This window comes from Astatotilapia calliptera, chromosome 22 (genome assembly GCF_964374335.1).
Source record: "Astatotilapia calliptera chromosome 22, fAstCal68.1, whole genome shotgun sequence".
In the NCBI taxonomy this organism is placed as follows: Eukaryota; Metazoa; Chordata; class Actinopteri; order Cichliformes; family Cichlidae; genus Astatotilapia; species Astatotilapia calliptera.
The window spans coordinates 9,262,669-9,283,010 of NC_137442.1; the positions used below are offsets into that span (position 1 = coordinate 9,262,669).

Here is a 20,342-nt window from a genome sequence, read left to right on the forward strand (position 1 = left end):
TGGACCCCACGTGAATATAAGGCACAGTGAAACCAAACTATCATACTGACGTCGCTGATCCATCCAATCACATTTCGTCTTACTCTCCTGTCAGCCAATGGCTTGCAGCCGTCGCCGCTGCTAGCTCGTCTCCTCTCAGTGCCGTCAATTCTAAACATGCCCATCATGCTCGTAGTTGTGGGCTTTATCTTCTGTCTTGCGTGTTGATTTTCGTCACGATGAGCAGCCTCTGCAGAGAGGTGATCACCCTCCAGCTCGGACATTACTCCAACTTTGCGGGAACTCACTGGTGGAATTTACAGGTGAGGAGTGCGCGTGCAAGGCTAACGTTAGGCTAGCTGGCTAACGTTAGCTGTGCATGTGTTGTCAAACTTGTGAGCTTGCTGTGAACCGTTAGCTCTGGTTAGTCTCAGTTTGACAGACTGGGACACGAAGTATGGTCAAACTGACCAGCATGGCATTGACCATAAACAGAGGCATAACCGCCAACAGTTGTGTGGCTAAAGCTGCTGAATTAGCAGGTTAGCAAACTGTTACGAGCTTTTCATAAAAAACACTCAGAACTGTTACCTGAGCATTTAGGTCCATAATTTGTTGGTCCAAGATTTAAAGCAAATATTATTATATATAGTCTCCCCATTTTCAAAGGCTCTAGCTCAATTAAAAAGTTTTCGTATTTCAAAACATAAGGTTTATTTTTAATAAATGGATAAAGATCCAAAATTGGACCTCATCAAATGTGTTGTTCTCCCCATCTCCTTTTAGGTGCTCTATATCAAGCTATTCCTTTAGCCACCCTCAGTTGCTGCTTGTTTGTCGGTCTCTCTGCTTTTTGTTTTGTCTTCAGTAGCTAAAAAAAATAAAAATGCTGAATTGGGTTGAAATCATGTGACTGATTTGGTCATGGAGGAATATTTAAGGTTGCTTTTGCAGGATGATTTGGGGTCATTATTCTTTTACACTGTGAAGTGCTGTCTAATAAATTTTCCAGCTTTTGGCTCAACTGAGCAGAAAGTACAGGCCTGTACACATCAGCATCCATCCTGTTACTTTTGTCAAGTCACATCATTAGCGAACACTCATAACCTGGTTCCACTGTCAGCCATATGTGCCCATGCAACAACACTGCCTCTCCCATGTTTGACAGATACTGTGGTATGCTTGGGATGACAATCAGTGTCTCTCCTTCTCCTTACTTTTCTCTTCCAGTGTTCTGGTTCAAGTTGATCTAGGTTTCATCTGTGCAAAGATTTCTTCATTTTTCCCCCCCAGATTTGTGCTCTTTTAAATGTTTTCTGTTGAAGTCTAAACTGGTGTTCTTGTTCGACCATGTAATCAGTGGGTTGCACCTTACTGTCAACCTGTTGTATATACATTCATGAACGGGACTGTTGATTGTTAACAATGATACGTTTGCTTTGTGAATTTCTGTAAGCATTGTTCAATTGCTTTGACCGTGCTAGCAGATAAACAGAGGTGCTCCTCTCTTTGTTTGCAGGATGCATCTTTATCGTACGATCCGGAGTCACCGCCAGGTGAGATCCAGAGCGATGTCGTGTTTCGTGAAGGACAGACTCCGGGCGGCCACGTCACCTACACACCACGACTCATTGCCATGGATCTCAAAGGTAACTTGCTTTTAGAAATACTGGAAACTTTGTGTCTTTACTTTGTCCAGTTTACTGACTGAAATATAATATGTTAGCATTAATTTAGAGCACTTGTTACAAAGTTGTTGTTTTTTGTTTTTTTTTGGTGAATTCTGACCGTCTTTCTCTCATTCTGTAACAGGAAGTCTTCGTACTCTGCGACAGGAGGGAAGTTTGTACGATGCAGGCAAGGACACGTCTGCTGTCACATGGTAAACAAGACCCTTTCTATTTGTTTTCTGCCTGGTATAACAAATTTTATTTGTGTTGTTTTCTGGTTTCAACACTGTCACATGTTTTGTTTTTTTTGTTTTTTGGTCTGTTTATTTGTTTACATATAGATATTTATCTACATTTAAATCTATTTATCTATAGGACAAATCAAATCCTATAGCATATCCCTTTTTTACCCTGTGGTGATAAAAGGAATGAGTATTTGTAGTCACCCCACTGGGCAGGTGGTATGGACACTTTGTGAATACGATGACATGAAAATGAGCCAATGTAGGACTTTGTAATTGATACATAGGTGAATCTGCTAGGAGGCTAAGGGGTTGCACTGACAGTCGCCATTATTCTTAACTAATCCATTTAGTACATGCACTGGTCCTAAGACTGTTCATATTTAGTGTATATACTGAAAACTTTTTTTTTTTAAATTTGGCAGGGATGGAAGTATCACTATGCACGAAGAAAGTCCTCCTGCAAAGAACTCCTTCCTTGAAGACCTTGATAAGTTGGATGTGAGTATTTCAAGTAGAAATGAAAACTAACACAAAGAGATTTTCACAACAAACACACACATTACAGTTATAGTCGGGTCGAAGCGTGTCATGCCCTGGACTGCTTGAAGGGACTCGCATACATGCGTGTCATCACTGACTGCGACCAGGTTACAGATCACCGTTGCTTTCTCTCTTTGTAAAAATCCCTATAAGTAAGTAATAAATAAGGACGCACTGCTGTGTGTCATAGCTTCCCAAATTAATCCACAGAATGCAATAAGTGATGAAACTGGCTGTGCGAGAGCAAATTTCCAGAAAAAAAATAGCTCAATAGAGACGTCTCCAAAGAGTTGAGCCCGTCATTCTGTTCTTTGTGTGTAGAAAGGGGAGATACTCGCAGAGGCTGATTTTCCCTCCAGCTCCCAGCCTCAGTGCTCAGGTATGAAAACCTCTCAACCAAACGTGCATGAAATAACAAGTTTCTGTACCAAAATTATCACATGAGCTTAAAAAAAACCAATCTCTCCCAGCAGCAAGGTCACTGAGTGTGGATACAGTGAACAGCCACCTGGCTAGAGTACAGAAGAGCTACAGGCTGGAGTGCAGCGTGAAGGTGTGGTCTGACTTCCTCAGGATCCACCTGCACCCTCGGACCATCTCGGTCATCCACCAGTACAACCACGATGGGTAAGGCGGGTGCAACATTACCTGTAGTTTGTTGATGCTTCTTACTTTGAACCTCTAAAGGAGTCAGAGCCATAACTTCAACATAAAAACTGCAGGTGCAGAATTTCCTGTCACATCTCATCGAAACAGCTTAAAATGTTTGGGAAATGTTCCCAATATTTTCCAAACCTCATTATGCAAACTGTTGTATGTTGTCATCAAAGAAGTTTCTCCAGATCTAGATTATTATGACAGAGAAAACTTTTTATATATTAGACCACAAAATAAGAGTGGAAGGCCCTCACCTGCGTTTCACCACTAGATGTCAGCCTTCCCTCACAATCAGGATTAAAACTGACTGTTCTCTGTGGGTCAGTATGGAAGAAAAGGCAGAAAATGTATAAACAAGTTTATTATACAACTTCACGTATCCAATCTGTCATTTTTTTGTTTTATTAAAGTAATTAGATGAAACATGAATACTTTAGAATAAAATTAAAGAACATTCAGTTAGTTTTCTAAATTAATTCTATTCTTAAATTCTTAAATTGGTTGACAGAATGAAATAAAGATCTAAAACATACCCACAACTGCTTCTCCACCACACTTAAAAAGGCTTCTTGAGACTTGCTGACTTACAGTTATGAGGTATTTAAACTGAGTGCTTTATATTTGCTTTTATGGGCGTTCAGAGAGGCTCACCGTCTGGAGGCTTTCGGCCAGGGCGAGTCTCTCCTCCAGGGGTCGGTGCTCGAGGAGCTGGAGGACAGGCTGCACTTCTTTGTGGAGGAGTGCGATTACCTTCAGGTAACTCTTCCATTTCACTCTCCCCTATAATTAGAAATATTTTTTTGTACTGTAAGACCTTTAAAAAGGTGCTAATCAAAGTTTACTTGTACACCATTTCGTATCTGCCATCTTCTTGCATATCTCTTTGTGCTTCCTCAATCCTTTTTTTCCTTTCAGGGCTTCCAGGTGCTGTGCGACTTGGCTGATGGCTTTGCAGGTCTGGGGTCGAAGGTCACTGAGCTGCTTCACGACTCTTACGGAGGAAGGGGCATCCTAACCTGGGGGTTGTTACCCGTCAGTCACCCAGATTCAGTGAGTGTCTCTTTCTTTAAAAGCAAATGTTTTGTAACGCGGCTTCTTTATTTATATTTGTTGTCTCTGTTTGAACAGACGCCAGTGAAGGATCTCTACCGCCTGCTGAACTGCACTTTAGGGATGGTACACATGGCCAGTCACAGTTCTTTGTTCTGCCCGTTGACCTTGCGAGGTGGTCTGGGAAGACGACCGTCCTCTCCCACGACGTTCACCCACCTCAGTTATGATGTGAGACTGGCTGCAGTACTATTATTGTGTCCTTTGGTCAACAAGCAATTATTTTAAGACCTTGTACCGACTTATTTTATGTTCTATCCAAATGTAAGCACTCAAACTTTAAACTTTGGCACAGCTCTGATTAAAGAGATAATTCAACTCATAGAAACACAGTTTACATGTGCAGGTATGCAGGATTATATATAAACATGTATCTGTCTGTCTTCTGTGCCAGCCCTCACTGTGGTACCACTCCAGTTCTGTCCTGGCTTTGGCATTGGACACCCTTACTGCACCTTACAGGCTGAGAAATAACAGCGTCCCCATGTGGCAGTTGGCAGATGACTTGGCTGTATCAGGGAGGAAGGTATTTAACAATTGTTCGTTTATTTGGGGGGTTTTTTCCTCCCCCTTCAGCAAATATTATTTTATTTTTTTAATCAAGTCATGAAAGGAACCAGCTCGAAGCTCTATAGGTATATAAAGGACATGAAGTCTCACAAGCTAGCTGGATGTTGCAGCTAGGTTATTTATCTGTGGAGATGCCTGAGATTATGGTAACCAATGTTTAAATCACAGGTCGTGGCTGCTTATGGTGCCGTCCCCTTTCCCATGATGCACGGCTCCTCTCTCCCTGACGCCCTGAGCACATACACCGACGTACTGCCGTGGAGGCCTCTGTCTGGGTGCGCTGAAGCAGGAGACGGCCGATGCTACGGCCAGTGGGCGACGCTCAAAGGCTTCGAAGGCCAGAAACTCATCAGGTCAGAATGAAGTTATTGAGTCAGTTATATTCTACTCTGACTCTTTAGTTTAAGTTTGCTTCTGCCCCTACGAAATTACCACTGACCTTCTTCATCTATGATAGCTGGTGTGTGATAGACCCCAGCCTCAGAGCTTGTTCCTGTGCTGCATTGATTAGTGCCTTTCTCCACTCTGGTGGATATCTCCCCCCTGAACGTTGTCCTGGGTCCCCCTTACCGTAGCATTCATATTTATCTCTCTCCCTCATGTCCAACTCTTCATACTGGAGGCTTATTTAGCATTAGGGGTCTAGCCTAGGACCCTTACTGCATACAGGCGCCTCAGCAAGGTACCTGATAACAGGTGTTGTCCAGCTCTTCATACTGGAAACCCGTTCTTGGATGTCTGCCACTGTGATGGTTACTGGACTCTCTTCGGGGAGGTTGCTCTGGTGTCTTTATGCTAATGACTTTAGGTTAAACTTCAGCTAAGGTTGTGAATGACAGTTTTGTCAACATTTTTGAATAAACAACTTGCTCCCCCCCCTTTATTCTCTTTTCACCAGCTCGTTGGCTGCAGGAACTAAACCGCCCACTCCTCTGCACAGTCTCCACAGCGGAGAGGACGTCCTGGCTTCCTACATCAGATCCTTCTATCCTTCAGCTCCTCTGTGAGTCTCTGCACTGACACGTGACACTTGCTATTTCTTTTTTTTTTCCTAACAAATTCTCATCTCTCACCCTTGCTCTCTCCATCATCTTGTCATCCCTGTCTCAGGGCTCTGCAGCTGGTTTCTACTCCCAGTGAGCTGGCACCACCTTTCCCGCAGATATTCAGTCAATCCCTCGGTGCTCAGGGCTTCCTGGAGGGCCAGCCGCCCCCGCCTGGCAGTGAGTGTTTTTCTGTTTTTGTCTGTGTGTAACGCAGAGCAGTTCTATTATAGGTTTTCATGAATGATCTTTCTCTGCAGGTACGCCCCGTGTCGTCTCCTCCGTACCCGTCATGACTTCCCTCCAGTCGGGTCCTGCGCTCGACCCCTGGCTCTCCGAGCTGCATCGCGGTGTGAGTGCTTTCGACATCCGCCGTGTTGCCCCCAGCTTCCTTTCTCAAGGGCCTGAAGTGTCAGACTACCAGGAGGCCCTGGAGCAGCTGCGCCTGCTGGCCCGGTGTTACAGAGACGACAGCAGAGGCGTGATGCGCTCTTCCTCCGAGGAAGAGGACGATGACTGAAGTTGGCTAGAACGACTTGTATCTGCCTGCTTTGTTTACCAGCCTGCATGCTGTCAGCCTGATGCAGGGAGATAGAGGAGCTGTGCTCTGCTGTGTGAAAGGATGAGGACTGAAGTAATGGGTGACAGAAAAGAGGAAGTTCTGCCCATGTAGGTTGTAATTCAATGACTGTTCATATGTAATTAAAAGTATTTTATACAAAATGCACATCATAGGACTGTATTTACATAAAGACGTAGCTTTCACCACAGGTTGCATAGATTGTAGCATTCACAGCTCTCAGAGAAAAGAAAGGGACTCTTTGTTTGTTTGTTTGTTTGTTTTCTGCGGCCTCAAATGAACAGTAAACTGTTGAACATGCTTTGGGGTTTTTGTAATTTGTCCAAAGCAGAATCAACTAATTTGGGGTTTAATGGGACATTTAGTATCCTCGGCCAAGTCTGCCTGTTTGTGCTGCAAACCTTTCATAGAACATCATAAAAAATTAAAAATTCCCCCTCAAAGGAAAACATAAGACCAAGGAAATAATGAATGCATTCACACTGGGCGCCTTAATCACATGACAGCAGATGTTGATGTGAGTCTTCTGTGTTAAAACCACAATTTGCTTTAGATGGGATTACAAAAAGCACATCTTAGACACTTGTTTAATGCATTTCATGACAAAAATATAAATTGCCATGGTTGTAATAACATTTAAAAATGGAATAAAGAGCCTATAAAGTTAAACACAAATATTTGTAATGCTTATCATCTGGTTCATGCTGGATCAATAATCCAGCGCAAGTCCTGCCTTTAATAAAGCTTTCTGTGATTTAGGTCAAACTAAAGTATTAAAAAATGTAAATGACTAATATGGACTGAATTGTGGTGAAACTTAAATTATTTAATAAAGTTTAATCTTTATAGAAAAATATTTTCTCCACACCAGAACTTGATAAGAAAGGTTTATTGCTGCTGTTGTGTGGTCAGCTCTGGTCCAAAGAATAATACATGGATCTCCCTCTGGTTATAAAACCAGTCAGCAGCAGTCTGCTGTAGCCAACTCCTGGGAGAGAGATTTATAGAGAATGTGCGTTTATCTGATTGGTCAAAACTATTGAGAAGCGGCCGTTGTTTACGTAGCAAAGTTCTGCTCTTCCTCTCCTCCCTCAGCTGGAGCTTCACATTGGGATGGACCGATACACCTGCCTCCCTCCCTCTAACCTGTTATCTAGTTTTCTGCATCTGAGGCAACATCTGTGAGGGCTTTTGTTTCTTGACCTTGCTCTGGTTCACGCACACAGCCTTCTGCCACACATGCACAAGCAACTTGATCATGGGAATCTATAACTTTTGTTTTGAGTGCTCAGTAGTGCAAATAACTATTAAACTGATCTAAAATTAATTACAGTCCCCATACCATTTGGCAGCACAGGTCTTGTAAACCAAACCCTTCTAGTCCTCACACCCCAACGTTGAGAATCTGTCACTGAACATATCCAAACTTTATGCCATAAAATGGAAAATATTCTTATGATCCGAGTCACCTCAGTTTTTCCTTCTATGAACTCTGATAATTCTTAGTGTATTCTCAAACACTCTCTTTCCTGTGTGCGAAGAGTATTTATTTAGCCAGCTCCTGTTATGGCTCACATGCAGATACACATTGGAAACCTAAGGAAAACTGACTTGACCAATTCTGCCAGCAGCTATAGTTTAACTCAGGGATGTCAGCCAAAGGGTAGATGGAGTGGATGGCTTTGTAAGATGTGAAACACACAAAGTAAAAATTGGGACTTTGTACTGCATATTTTCTTCTTCTCACATCATGGATAAAATCAGAGCCTAAGGACTAAATTGTTGTTTCAGCGATCTTACTGACAAATTACAGTTCTACCTTCAAAGTAAGTCTTAGACAAATGATTAAATATTAAGTGTATCGTGAATCATGTCATCCAAGGAATCACGGTAACAGGGTTCTTTGATTTATCCTACTTAAATTTCTGTCACGTGGAAAACAGGTGGCTTGAATCAGTTTTATAAATTTAAATGTAATATTAAGCTTGGCGTGAATAAAAATGTACCCACTAATTGTTTATTAGACGAAAACGTGTAATCAGCTGAGTTTGAGAGGAATTTACGTTATGAAACTGAAGCCTGCCAGCAGTCAAACCAGCCTTTTACTTTACAAAACACATCTTTGGCTTTTTAAAAACAGATAAAACTGCCTTATGAGTTGTTGTTGTTTTGTTTTTTTTAAATTAATCCTATGTTAACATAGGATAACAAAACAAACAAAAAAAAAAAAAAACATTTTCTAAAAACTGTTCCAACTGTTTTCTGAGCAAACAAAGAAACACAAACTCACCCCAGTGATATTTACACCATCATGCAAAAAAAATAAAAAAATAAATAAAAGAGCCAACCTGCTTCCCTCACACACCGAATTTATTACCAACATAAACATGACTAACAAGTCCAGAACAAGCTTTTTTTTTTTTTAATGTGAAACAAAGATTACAAGGATTTCACAAAAGTGGGGAAGGTGTTCCCAACCAGCATATCGACAAAAACAGTATGCTTCTACATTTGATTAAAAAAGGCTAAGACAAATACCATACCTTCGCTTGAACTTATAAAACTGACATTGCACCCTGTTGTTATTGTTACAAACACCACTAATGAAAACGTATGTTGGTAAAGGGCAAATGAAATGGAGTAGCATGTGCATAAGAGACATCGAGCATGAGCGCCTGGTATTCTACAGCTACTTATCAAAAAACAGGAGGTGAGGATAGTGTTGTCGGGCACGGGGAATGTAAATAGAGGGCAGGAGGGAGACACTGGGAGGAGGGCTTGTGACAAACAGTCCAAAATCTGAACTAAGAGCGGGAACGGGAACGAGAACGAGACTGGGAGCGGGATTTAGAGCGGGACTCCGATCTGGAGGCGGAGCGGGAACGGGAGCGGGCTTTGGCAGGTGAGGGGGAACGGGATTTGGACTTTGATTTAGACCTGGCTCTGGATTTGGACTCCTCAGGAGACTGAGAACGGGAACGAGAACGAGAGCGTGAGCCTCGCTCAGGCTCGCCGCCCTCGTCATCGCTCTTGGGCTCCTCCCGGCCCTTTGAGACAGATTTCCTTGACTGATCCTTAGCTCCAGATGCAGAACGAGATCTAGAGCGAGACCTGGAGCGAGAACGAGAGCGAGACCTGGACCTGGACTCCCCCTTCTTGCCCTTTTTCCCCTCTTTCTTGCTCTTTTTACTCTTGGGGCTGCGGCTCCGGCTGCGATCCTTGTTCTTCTGAGCGCCGTTGCTGCGCTCCTCCTCCTCCTTCTTGCCCTTTCCCTTATTCTTCTTGCTACGAGATCGGCTGCGGGAGCGAGAAGCAGCTCTGTGGACAAAAGACAAACCAAGTCTTATTGCACCAACCCATCCACCAAAATTCTCATTAACATAAAGCACTGAACAGCTGGGTAAAATTACTAGAATTTTAGGGGTTTTTCTAAGGTCTGTTTTCTCTGTTTCGATGTTCCGCAACACAAAAATGGAATGATTGTGAGCAGCTTTAAAAGCATCTGAGAGACATAATTTAAACAGAAATTTCTACATCCTGTCTGAAGACAGTAAAGAGAAAGTACGTAGTCTTCATGCTTTTTAAAGGCCACCATACAAAAAAAATAAATAAAAGACTTCTTGCCCTATAGAAGTCTACAGTAAGACAGCCCTCAGCGCTAACCTCAGTAAACACTTATGATCAATTTATGCGCTCAGTCATATTTAGTAACTAAGAATCAGAAATCACAAATGAGGATTATTCAGGATCTGCTCATCCTTTGTTATTGTTAATGACAAAGGATTAGCCAGGCAGCATGCAGTCCTAATTGCAGTTGCAGTCCTGAAAACGCTCCGTTTGCAGCTAAGCACGACTTTACAAACCAATGCGCGATGTCATCGTCTTATGACAAAGACTGAAAGTTTGACCTGAAGATTTATTTACATTTTTGTACATGTATTATTAAACCCATTATGCATTCCTTATTTTTATATATACACCCACGATTTCAGTAACGGATGGTCATATTTAAACAAAGTCTGTATTAATGAAGTCAGGATAGAAGTAAACGCAACCCCTTATTTTCAGCTAGCTTTCCTCTACAGTGAGAACGAGAGATCTATCCTAATATGGCAATCTCAGTCTCACGGCTCTGGCTGTGAGCACAGGAGCTATAACGGCTTCTTACAGACAGGATGAAGTAATAAGTCACAACAAAGAGGATAAGAAAGAAAGATAAGCCTTGATTTGAATCATGCAAAGTAACTCTAGTAGAGTCTACGAATATGAAAGCTATAAATGAGCGTAACACGTTTCCTGTAACATACTTATAAAAACAAATGAACTGAACTGGATACAAAGTCTCAAGCTGTCTCAAGGCAGCTAGTGAGAGGACAAATCGATCGAACATCTATCAGTTTCTGGACAAAACAGCAAAATAAAGTTTTTCTCACCTGGAGCGGGAGCGGCTGCGACTGCTGCTCTCACTGCGGCTGCGGCTCTTACGAGACCTGCGGCTCCTGGAGCGAGACCTGACAAAATATTATACCATTTATCGATCTTGGATCCGACTGCAGCAGCATGCAATTCCTAATATAATACCAAACAACAGTGCCTTTTTTACCTGGAACGGCTGCGGCTACGAGAATACGAGCGGCGGCGCCTGGCACCAGGACGGTCCTCAATGAGCCGGATCTTTCTGCCGTTCACCTCTGTGCCGTCGAGCTTCTCCAGGGCCCTCTTCATATCAGAGTAGAGCCTGAACTCGATCACCCCCTCATTCTTCCGGCCCTTGTGGGTGTCAGCGTAAGTCACTTCACCCGCCTGCCTCATGTAGTCCTACCAAGGAGAGGAAACAGATGAGATCATGAGAATGTGTCCACTGGAGGCTCTGACCAAACTGCATGTAAATATTTTACATAAAATCCATGAGAGCTTCTGAATCATGGATTCATATTACATCTTCCCTTATGGACAACCTGATCAGAATGGGTGTGTTGTGCTTTATGAATGTTTATATAATCATGTGGCCACAATAAAAACAAAAATCAAAATCTAATGCAACGTTCTTAAAGTTGGGTAAAATAAGGAAAAAAAATTTTTTTAAAAAAGAAAAAGACGGGGAAAATCTCACTATGGGAAATGTTAAAACGCTGAAATAATGGTTCACTTCAATTTTCTTTTTTTTTCTTTTTTTTTTTTTTAAAATCAGGACTGTAAGCCTTACTTCCTTCACAATAAGTATTTAATATGAGAGAGGAGGGTGAATTAAGCAAAAACATACCTTTAAGTCTTGCCAGCTACAGCGGCTGGAAAGATTCTCAACAATAAGCCGATAATCTGTCCGTATAGGTGGACCATATCTGTCTCTTCCTCCCCAGCGTCCATATCCACCTTTCAGGGTAACAAGGAAACAGAAGGAACAATGAGGACTGGAAAGCAACCGGGATGGTGCAGTCATACTAAACTTCCAGCTACACACTATTAAAATATATCAATAATCTCTTGGGAAAGAAAACAAAATAGGGAAAAAGCAAAAAGGCTGAAAAAAAGAGAAAAAGCTATTAATTCCTAAAAAGACCCTAATTATTTCTTTCTATTAGTCTTTCTTTAAATTTTTAAGCCAACAAGAAGAAAAAAAAACCCTATGGATATTAAATTTTGGTTGATGCTCAACAGGCCTATTTTAATAAGAAAAAAGAAAAGAAAAAAGCAATAAAAATCAAATTAATAACTGAAGGAGGAAGTACTTACGTTGAACTAAATCAAGTGTCTAATCTATCCTATCTAAAAACATTTCACTGATACAAAACATGTTGTTTTTTTTCAGGCACCTATAAGAGCTGAACCCACATCTGTTCCTAACCCCATGGCATCCTCACCACCCGGCCTGGGCCTAATGGGAAAAGCGGTCTTCATTCACAATGGCTCCCTTTTTTGGTCTGCCCAGGGGCCCAGAATGGTCAAACCACACTCTTGGAAAGGGGGGACACCATGGCCAGCAATAGGGGCAGGCAGTCAGCAAAGGACTCTTTCAATTAAAACATTGAGGTTCTTTGTTAAATCTTTACCTTTAAATTGACAATCACTTTAAATGAAATAAAAACGGAATAAGACATCAATAGATTACAAGATATTTGACAGTCAAATAGTTACTCTACAATGCTCAATCAATACATTTATACTGTTTTAATTAGTAAGCCAATTCCTGCATCATCACACATTCACATGTATTGTTAGTTTCAAATCCATCACATGGAAACCCAAGATATTTGAAGAAGTCATTGGTGGCTCTGGTGCACACAGATTTAATCACGTTACGACACCTCCTCCCACGCCTGCTGTTCTTTTCTGAGTAGAAGCTGTGAAGTGATGTATAGCAAAGCAATTCAAAACCAAATTACTGCTCTATCCAGAAACTCAGATGTACTCGCAGGCTAAGAGACCACTAGAAACCTAGAAGGCTCACTCAAGCCAGAACAATAGTGAAATGTGGACGGGTGGGAGTGTCTCAACGACCAAAACAAAGAAAATGAGGTCAGCGGCTTAGCAGGAATAATTCCCCTTTGGTTCTCAAAGAACGATCTAGAGGTATCGGGGATACACCTACCAGACACAAGGACCAGATATTGGTCAAATCCTGATTTGAAAAGCTTAATCAGTCCGTGATAACATGCCAAATTGTGGTTAAACTGTTAAATGTTCACTTTAGACAGCAGAGCAGCGCCATTTTCTTTCTTAGGTTCCACCTTGCCTGTTTCCAGCTTTCCATCACAGAAAGAAAGATGCCGCCATCTGTCAGGGACTGCATCGCAGAAGCAACTGTTAAGTAGTACATGAGTAAGATTTCCCCAATTCAAAAACACCACTAGAAACCAGGAATGCTCATTGAGATTGCAACAAAGGTGAACTGTGATGAAACTACTGTGAAGGTGTGACCCAGAAACGAAAATTGAATTAATAGAGAACAAACCAGCTTCACCTCACTCCACCCAATTCTAAGAACCAGCTACAGAAAAACCACCTCTGTCAGTTTCCACCATGAAATTATGATATAAACTGAATGCACTTTAGCCACCAAGGACCAGTTCTGCCCCCCATGAAATTTAAGAATTCCCTGAAATAAATGAGATTTCTTATAAATTATTATTCACGTGAAATACGGGAAATACACCGCTGGACACTTACTCCGCCCTCCTCCTCCTCCACCTCCTCCACCACCTCCTCCTCCACCACCACCACCACCACCATAGCCTCCATCACGACGTGGTCCCCTGGTGTGCTCCACAATGACCCTCTCTCCACACAGCTCTTTGCCGTTTAGGTCATATACTGCATCATCAGCATCACGGGGGTCGTCGAATTCAACGAACCCATACCTGCAGATGGAAATGAAACATGTTTAAATAAAAAGAAGAAAGGACTTTACAGCAGAGTTGCAGCAATGTAACAAGTTTACTGATGGCAGCAGGTAACTGAGCAGGATAAATTATTATTGTCCTTTAAATTAGGGCTGCTCGATTATGGCAAAAATGATAATCATGATTATTTTCACTGAAATTGAGATCACGATTATTTGACGATATTTATTTAACCCTTTAAGACCTACTATAGAACCAAGTCCACCAGAGCTTATATTATTTTTTTTTACATGCTGTAGTGCCATTTGTGGGAGCATTTCAAGTTGCTATACATCAATACAACTGTTATAGCCCATATTTTAATAATATGTATGCATTAAGTCCATAGTAATTACATAAATTGCAAAAAAGTGCAATAAACTACAAAAAAAAATTGAAAATCGCTTTTGTTTTGTTTACATATATTTCTACTTGGAGAAATTTAAGAGGCTTATCCCTCAAAACTTTAAATACAATAAAGTTGCAAAAAATAGTTTCCCACCACAGGAAATTTATTTTGAGTGTCTTCATAGTTTTATTTTGGAGATACAGCAATTTTTATATACTGCAGGAAAAACAAAAAACAATCCTATGATGCAAATTTGCAAAGAAAACAGCATGTGCATCATTTCACTGTGGGAAGTGTTACGAACAGCTGATAGGAAAGGCGAAGCGTGTTTCTGGAATATTATGTTTTTGTTCCTGCAAGCGCTTTTTATGCAATTTTTGCAAAGCTATATGTGGAACGAAACCGTGACCGAGGACAAGCTGATGGCATCAGATGTAAGTACAACTCCTCCGGTTTCATATGCAAAACAAATTATTGCGCTAGCTTACATGGTTCAGGTTCTACAGGGATTTAAAAATAGTTACGCAAAACGGAGCGTGCTGCTCTGACCGGCTTTAAAGGGTTAACAATGACTTTAAAAAATAATATAAAATAGTGTGCAACACCACTGAAGTTTGTTTTTTTAACTCTCTTTTCAACCAACGACAGTCACTATCCAAATAACTTCTGCTTAGCTTTCCGAGCTTCCCTCGGGTCCTCTTAATCAGCGGTCTCCAACCTTTTTTGCGCCACGGACCGGTTTATGCCCGACAATATTTTCACGGACCGGCCTTTAAGGTGGGAGGGGCTAATAATCGGCTCAGTCATTTTTAATGATCGTTGAAAGCCCAGATCGTAATCGTGATTAAAATTCGATTAATTGAGCAGCCCTACTTTAAATCCGACATTTTACATCTTTTACTGTTATCTGTGTTTTATGATATAATACTTTATGCAAATTTTACTTAAGTTTTGCTCCTGTTTAGTTTTTTTTTTTTTACTGACAAGTTGTGTGTGTGTTGTTTTTTTTTTTAAACTTGGATGATTTATTTTATTTTAGTAATATAAATTTTAACCTTTTTCCTATTGTTTTTTTCTAAACATTTTCATGTTATCAAGCTTTTTATATGTTTTTTTTATGTTTTTATATATTATTATTGAATTACTACATTTTATTAAGCTATTCGACTTCCTTGAACCAATTTTTTATTATACCTCTCATTTAATATTGTTGGCTGTTGTAACGCATAAATTTCTCAATACACCATTTTACTTCCTCAAATGTGAACAAATACAAATTTTTGTTGTGCATTTTTGTAAATTTTATATCTCAGCCATCAGTGGGTATTTTTCCACAGCTTTGTGACACATACAGACCAAGTAATCGAACTTTACAGACTATTCAATCATATTATAGAGACAATAAAACCATCCGGTTGGAGCCTTAGATTTTAGCGGCCCTACACGTTAATTTGTTCAGATTAGCGCCAGTACGACTGCAAAGAGATATTTAACGTAAAGGAAGGCTATGCATACGGTTGAAATTATTCCCCCTACAGTTTCATATTGCGTTAAAAATATAACGGTGGGTGAAGTTACAGCTGCAGCAGACCGTTTGCTTGTAATGCACACAGCCGCCTTTGACTTTGCCACGTCCAACATTAGCTCGCTAGCGATTTGGCGCTAACGCAAACAATAACCAACAATAAAGATGGGAAAATTTAGCTTGACCTTTACATCCTTTACATCGATAAAACAAGCACTCGTGTAAAACGAAGGCGTACTTTAGGGAAAAAAAACACGCGTAATAACGGGAAAAGCGAAATTTGGTGTAGAGTAGCTATATTAGCATTAGCAAATCTGACCCGCTTTGGATTCAACAAGGCCGTACGCGGCCCTTCAAGCACCAATTTCCATGTTAAACACGATTAATTCACAGCATCGTTACCCGTTTTTCAAGTCGACTTCGAGTATCTTCCCGTAGCCTTTAAAGAACCTCTCTACGTCCTTCTCTCTGGCTCTGTAGCTCAACCTTCCGATATACACCCGCGACATGCTGCTGCCTCTTCCGAGCGTGCTGCCGAAACGACAAACCCGACAACAACCAAGCGGCTACAGCGCAGGCGTGAGACTGCCGCCATACATAAGGCCCTCCTTTGATATGATAGGCCACGACTAAAAGGGGGGTTGTCTTAGTTTTTTTAACTTTAGTTTTTAGAAAATATATCGTGCGATTAGGCGATTTTAAGAATGAATGAAAATAACTTTTTACAGTTAGACCAGAGCCACCGTTGGATAGGAGTTTCCATTCCTAGTTATCACAGACATTGTGGGGTTATTATTGAACCAGAACTATTTGTGCGAATGTCTATCTCAGTTTTTGTGTGCATATTAAAATCTGTGTGTGACTATTCAGATCACTGTGTATGTAATCGGATTTCTAAGTACGCAAATAAATCCACAAGCATACACAGCTATGACAAGCTTTGTTTAAAACACTGAAACTATCGGGTGCAATTCACGCAAAGGTACAACAGTGGGAGATCGGCCAGTTAAGGATTTGCGACAAGACGCACTCCTTGATGGCACCGGACTACAAACAACAAATAGACATTAAAAGCGTAGTTAAACAACTACAGAAACTTTGTGAGAGTGTATAAGAAACAAGTATTTTTTGTGGCCCAAGAGTACTGCAATTAGGAGGCCGTTGCTGGAAATTCTCTGAAACTGCTAGCCTCATGCCTGAAATAAAAATGGCGAATGTCGGAAAGCGGTGCTCTGACTGTTGTGATGCGTTTAAAACCTGCATGAGCCGCGGTGGGCGTGGCCAACAATCACACAAACACACCCGTTCTTCTCTTTGGAAGTATTTTTTAGTTTTTAAACGTAATTTATTTGTCTTGGGGCGTAACATTAATTTACTGGAGCTCAAAATGTCAAACCCTCTGCAACCTCTCTTCATCGTGGTGAAGAAGACTGTGGAGCCACTTTGGGAGGAAAATAACGGTACACGACGTTAGCTGAAGGTTAGCTTCTCAGAAACAGGTAGCTCGAGTGGACAGCTAGCTGCTGAGAGAGGGAGGCTCAGCCATGGAGCGCGGAACTTTTTCAAAGTACTCCTGGACCGACTTCGTCTTCTCCGTGATCGGAGTGTGCACTTTTCTCGTAGACTGGGGCTCCGATGTTTGGGTGGCCACTGAGTTTTACTGCCGAGGAGACTTCTTCTGGTTCGGAGTCCTGGTTGGCCTCATGGTCCTGTCGTCCGTCGTGGTCCAGATGTTCAGCTGGTTCTGGTTCAAGTACGACCGAGAGCTGCCGGGCTTCAGCGAACACACTGGGGCGAAAAGCGTGCTCTTCGGGGACAGAGTGAAGTTGTCTTGCCTGCTGCATGTTCTACAACTGGGCTTCCTCTTTAGGTAAACCCGCAGGTGCTTTAACGCAGAGTTCCCAACTCTCAGCTGTCACCGTAAGGAGAAGACTAAATGGCAGGATTTTCTGGAAGTGTGGCAAGGTTAAAGCAGTTTTATTTTAGCTTTAACACTAGGTTTTTCATGTTTGAACAGCAACAGTGCACAGTCCATACATTTAAAACTGAAATAAAATTGTAATTTGATAAACATCGGGGTAATGCAGCTGCTTGATTGTTCGGATGCGCGTCTTCTCCTTTTGAGTTTAAGACTCGTATTAAAACATATTTATTTGCTGAAGCCTCTGGCACCTTTTGAAAGGTTGGCTCCATTTTTCTGTTTTCTCTAATTCTCTATTTTTTTTTAATGTTTGATTTTATTTTCTGTTTATGCTATTTTATATGTACAGCACTTTGTGAACCCCGGTTTATTTTAAAGTACTTTATGAATAAAGGTGTTATGGTATAGTAGTACCTGTTTTGAACATTTTAAAGTTTGGCAATGATAAATAAACTCAGGGTGCTAATAATTTAAAACAGTAAAACATCCCGGGTTTTAGCTTTAGGAACTAAGTAAATGTAAAACACATCTGTTAAGTGTTAGTAAGGTCATTTCATGTAATCACTCCGAATTCATCACTGAATCTGTTTCTCAATAAGTGTTTCAACAGCTAAGGCCTCTGCCTGTTTGTTGTGAAAGTTTCCTTAGCATAGTTTTTTCACTTTCTTTATTTTTTAATCAAAAATGAAACCATATATTTTTCTTTAAAACACCTCAAGCCATGTACAAATGTCAGTGTCAGGTGTGGTAAGTTGTAAATCCAGTAAGTCTGAGCACAACTGACTGCATAAAAATGAATTAATGAGGTATGAAAAGCTCAGTCACACTGTTTTTGACCTCTCCTAATGAATCACACCCGATTATTTCCATGAGTTTGGTTTGTTCATTGCTGTGTCATTTTCTCACGCTGCTCTCCCATCCGCACTCAGACACATCTCCGCCATACGTCAGGGCTTTAGAGTCTGGTGGAGGAAAGAGGAAGGGTCAGAGTATGCCGTTTACCTGACACATGACCTGAGCATGCTCCGTCTTATCGAGACCTTCTGTGAGAGCGCACCTCAGCTCACCCTGATGATCCACGTCATACTTCGCACCAACAAGGCCAGGACAGTTCAGTGTGAGTTCTCTCTCTGTGAACAGCAAGCAAACATCACAGTTGTGCACTTGTTCACTTCCTCTTGGTTTGACTTCTGTTTTTCAGTTGTAAGTATTGCTGCTTCAACCACCTCCATAGCCTGGATGGTAGTGGATTACCACCGCTGCCTGCGTGCCTTCCTCATAGAGAAAGCCAAGCAGGGATGGGGGTCCTCCTTAATCTATTTCCTGTGGAATCTGCTGCTAATCGCTCCACGGGTGGTGGCACTCGCCCTGTTCTCCTCTGTCCTTCCTGGATACATCGCCGCCCATTTTCTGATGCTGTGGTTCGTCTTTGTGCTGTGGGCGTGGCAACAGAGGACAAACTTCATGGACAGCGTGGGTGGGGAGTGGCTGTACCGGTCCACCGTGGGGCTCATCTGGTACTTCAGCTGGTTTAACGTGGCTGAGGGTCAGACCCGTGGCAGGAGTCTAATCTACCATTCCTTCATGACCATAGATGGGGTGATCCTGCTGGTGACCTGGTGGTGCTACAGAGACCTGGTCCAGACTGATGCGTTCGTCCTCCCACTTCTCATCTCTCTACCTCTCACTTACCTCCTGGGGCTGCTTTTTAAAACTCTGTACTACTGCTGTTTCCACCCTAAACTGTGGAGACCTCTGGGGAGGGAGCCCGGACTGCCCAGTGATCTGCCTGATGCAGAAGTGTCCTTTAGAGACTTTTCCATCCAGGACAGCACCCCGTCCTCTACACTTGTCAACAAACGCATGGCCTGCCACGCCACTAATTTTTACACAGATCAAAGAGTCCTCCGAAACCCTCACGGCACAAACGGTGCCGAGCCCCCTCATCTGTGATGTTTGGCTTTTTACTGAATGAAGCATCTGTTTCTGTTTCTCAGATTTGTGCTGCAGTTTTTTTCTGCAGGCTTAGTGCACTAAAATAGTTTTCCAATGTGCACTAAAACTCTGAAGTTTTCCCAGCCAAAGTGCACTTAAGAACATAAATGATTGACAAATTAAGATCAGACATTAGCTGGTCTCCAACTTGTAGCTTCATAGTCCAATGTGCACATAGGACAATATCACCTCTGCAAATGCGAATATTCCCACTAGTGCAAACATGTCTGAAGTGAACCATTCCCTTCTGTGGCTTCAAAGTACAGATTCTAAAATCGTACATGAAACAAGAAACTTGCAATAATAAACTTGTATTTACACTAAGTGTACTTTTACATTCAAGCATAAACATACAGACAGTGTTTATATTGTAATAAAGGGGATTTCTGGATACATTTTTAACTGAAGTGTCAAATGAAATACCTGATGAGCACTCAGCTCAGTCCAGTGTTTACACAAAGATGCTCCCACAGTGGCTTCTTACAACCACAAATACTGTACTGTAACTATACAAACACTAGTCAGCCACAACATTAACACCACTTGCCTAATTATGTGCCTCATGCTGTCAAAGCCTCTCAGACCTGCTGGGTTACCAACACAGGAGCTGTGAGAGCGTTTGGTGGTTGGTAGGTTTATGGGTGTTCTCAGCAAATACAAAATCTGCTAAAGGTTTTAGTGTTGTGGCTAATGTATAAATTACGTTAGAAAAAAAATTGCATACAGCTTTAATTTTTAATTCTGTTTGAAGCAGGAATAGTTTCATAAGCTAAACCAAA

At 41.6% G+C, this 20,342-nt stretch overlaps 3 protein-coding genes across 5 annotated transcripts; 2 read left to right on the top strand and 1 right to left on the bottom strand.

Annotated features, from left to right (window-relative positions):
• The first annotated feature begins 95 nt into the window (after positions 1-95).
• On the top strand, positions 96-7,069 carry msto1 (misato mitochondrial distribution and morphology regulator 1). 2 transcript variants are annotated; one of them, XM_026156815.2, is made up of 14 exons: positions 96-302; positions 1,499-1,628; positions 1,792-1,861; positions 2,317-2,392; positions 2,756-2,813; positions 2,908-3,061; positions 3,733-3,847; positions 4,007-4,141; positions 4,220-4,372; positions 4,596-4,727; positions 4,940-5,124; positions 5,670-5,774; positions 5,882-5,994; positions 6,075-7,069. In XM_026156815.2, exons 1-14 carry the CDS (start codon positions 219-221, stop codon positions 6,332-6,334), a joined length of 1,770 nt encoding a protein of 589 aa, XP_026012600.2. In that variant the 5' UTR covers positions 96-218; the 3' UTR covers positions 6,335-7,069. The 2 variants fall into 2 exon arrangements, with proteins under 2 accessions (XP_026012600.2, XP_080152034.1); XM_080295908.1 differs by having other exon boundaries at positions 111-302; positions 2,905-3,061.
• Positions 7,070-8,746: 1,677 nt separating this feature from the next.
• Positions 8,747-16,259, bottom strand: srsf4 (serine and arginine rich splicing factor 4). 2 transcript variants are annotated; one of them, XM_026156837.2, is made up of 6 exons: positions 16,050-16,259; positions 13,562-13,752; positions 11,658-11,767; positions 10,998-11,212; positions 10,828-10,905; positions 8,747-9,712 (listed from the first exon to the last, which is right to left on the bottom strand). In XM_026156837.2, exons 1-6 carry the CDS (start codon positions 16,154-16,156, stop codon positions 9,199-9,201), a joined length of 1,215 nt encoding a protein of 404 aa, XP_026012622.1. In that variant the 5' UTR covers positions 16,157-16,259; the 3' UTR covers positions 8,747-9,198. The 2 variants fall into 2 exon arrangements, with proteins under 2 accessions (XP_026012622.1, XP_026012623.1); XM_026156838.2 differs by lacking the exons at positions 13,562-13,752; positions 16,050-16,259 and adding an exon at positions 12,208-12,431.
• Positions 16,260-16,631: 372 nt separating this feature from the next.
• On the top strand, positions 16,632-19,965 carry LOC113014953 (XK-related protein 8-like). Its single transcript, XM_026156833.2, has 3 exons — positions 16,632-17,517; positions 18,498-18,685; positions 18,770-19,965. Exons 1-3 carry the CDS (start codon positions 17,192-17,194, stop codon positions 19,519-19,521), a joined length of 1,266 nt encoding a protein of 421 aa, XP_026012618.2. The 5' UTR covers positions 16,632-17,191; the 3' UTR covers positions 19,522-19,965.
• The last annotated feature ends 377 nt before the right edge of the window (positions 19,966-20,342 follow it).

Bases quoted from the DNA above. Each gene is read 5' to 3' on its own strand.
- srsf4 (XM_026156837.2), bottom strand. From the start codon at position 16,156: ATGTCGCGGGTGTATATCGGAAGGTTGAGCTACAGAGCCAGAGAGAAG. The intron at 11,213-11,657 runs GTATGTTTTTGC...TCTCCTTGGTAG, and splicing joins GTAGCTGGCAAGACTTAAAG to GACTACATGAGGCAGGCGGG. The intron at 10,906-10,997 runs GTAAAAAAGGCA...ATATTTTGTCAG, and splicing joins CGTAGCCGCAGCCGTTCCAG to GTCTCGCTCCAGGAGCCGCA.
- LOC113014953 (XM_026156833.2), top strand. From the start codon at position 17,192: ATGGAGCGCGGAACTTTTTCAAAGTACTCCTGGACCGACTTCGTCTTC. The intron at 17,518-18,497 runs GTAAACCCGCAG...ATCCGCACTCAG, and splicing joins CAACTGGGCTTCCTCTTTAG to ACACATCTCCGCCATACGTC. The intron at 18,686-18,769 runs GTGAGTTCTCTC...TCTGTTTTTCAG, and splicing joins CAAGGCCAGGACAGTTCAGT to TTGTAAGTATTGCTGCTTCA.
- msto1 (XM_080295908.1), top strand. From the start codon at position 219: ATGAGCAGCCTCTGCAGAGAGGTGATCACCCTCCAGCTCGGACATTAC. The intron at 2,393-2,755 runs GTGAGTATTTCA...CTTTGTGTGTAG, and splicing joins AAGACCTTGATAAGTTGGAT to AAAGGGGAGATACTCGCAGA. The intron at 4,728-4,939 runs GTATTTAACAAT...TTTAAATCACAG, and splicing joins TGGCTGTATCAGGGAGGAAG to GTCGTGGCTGCTTATGGTGC.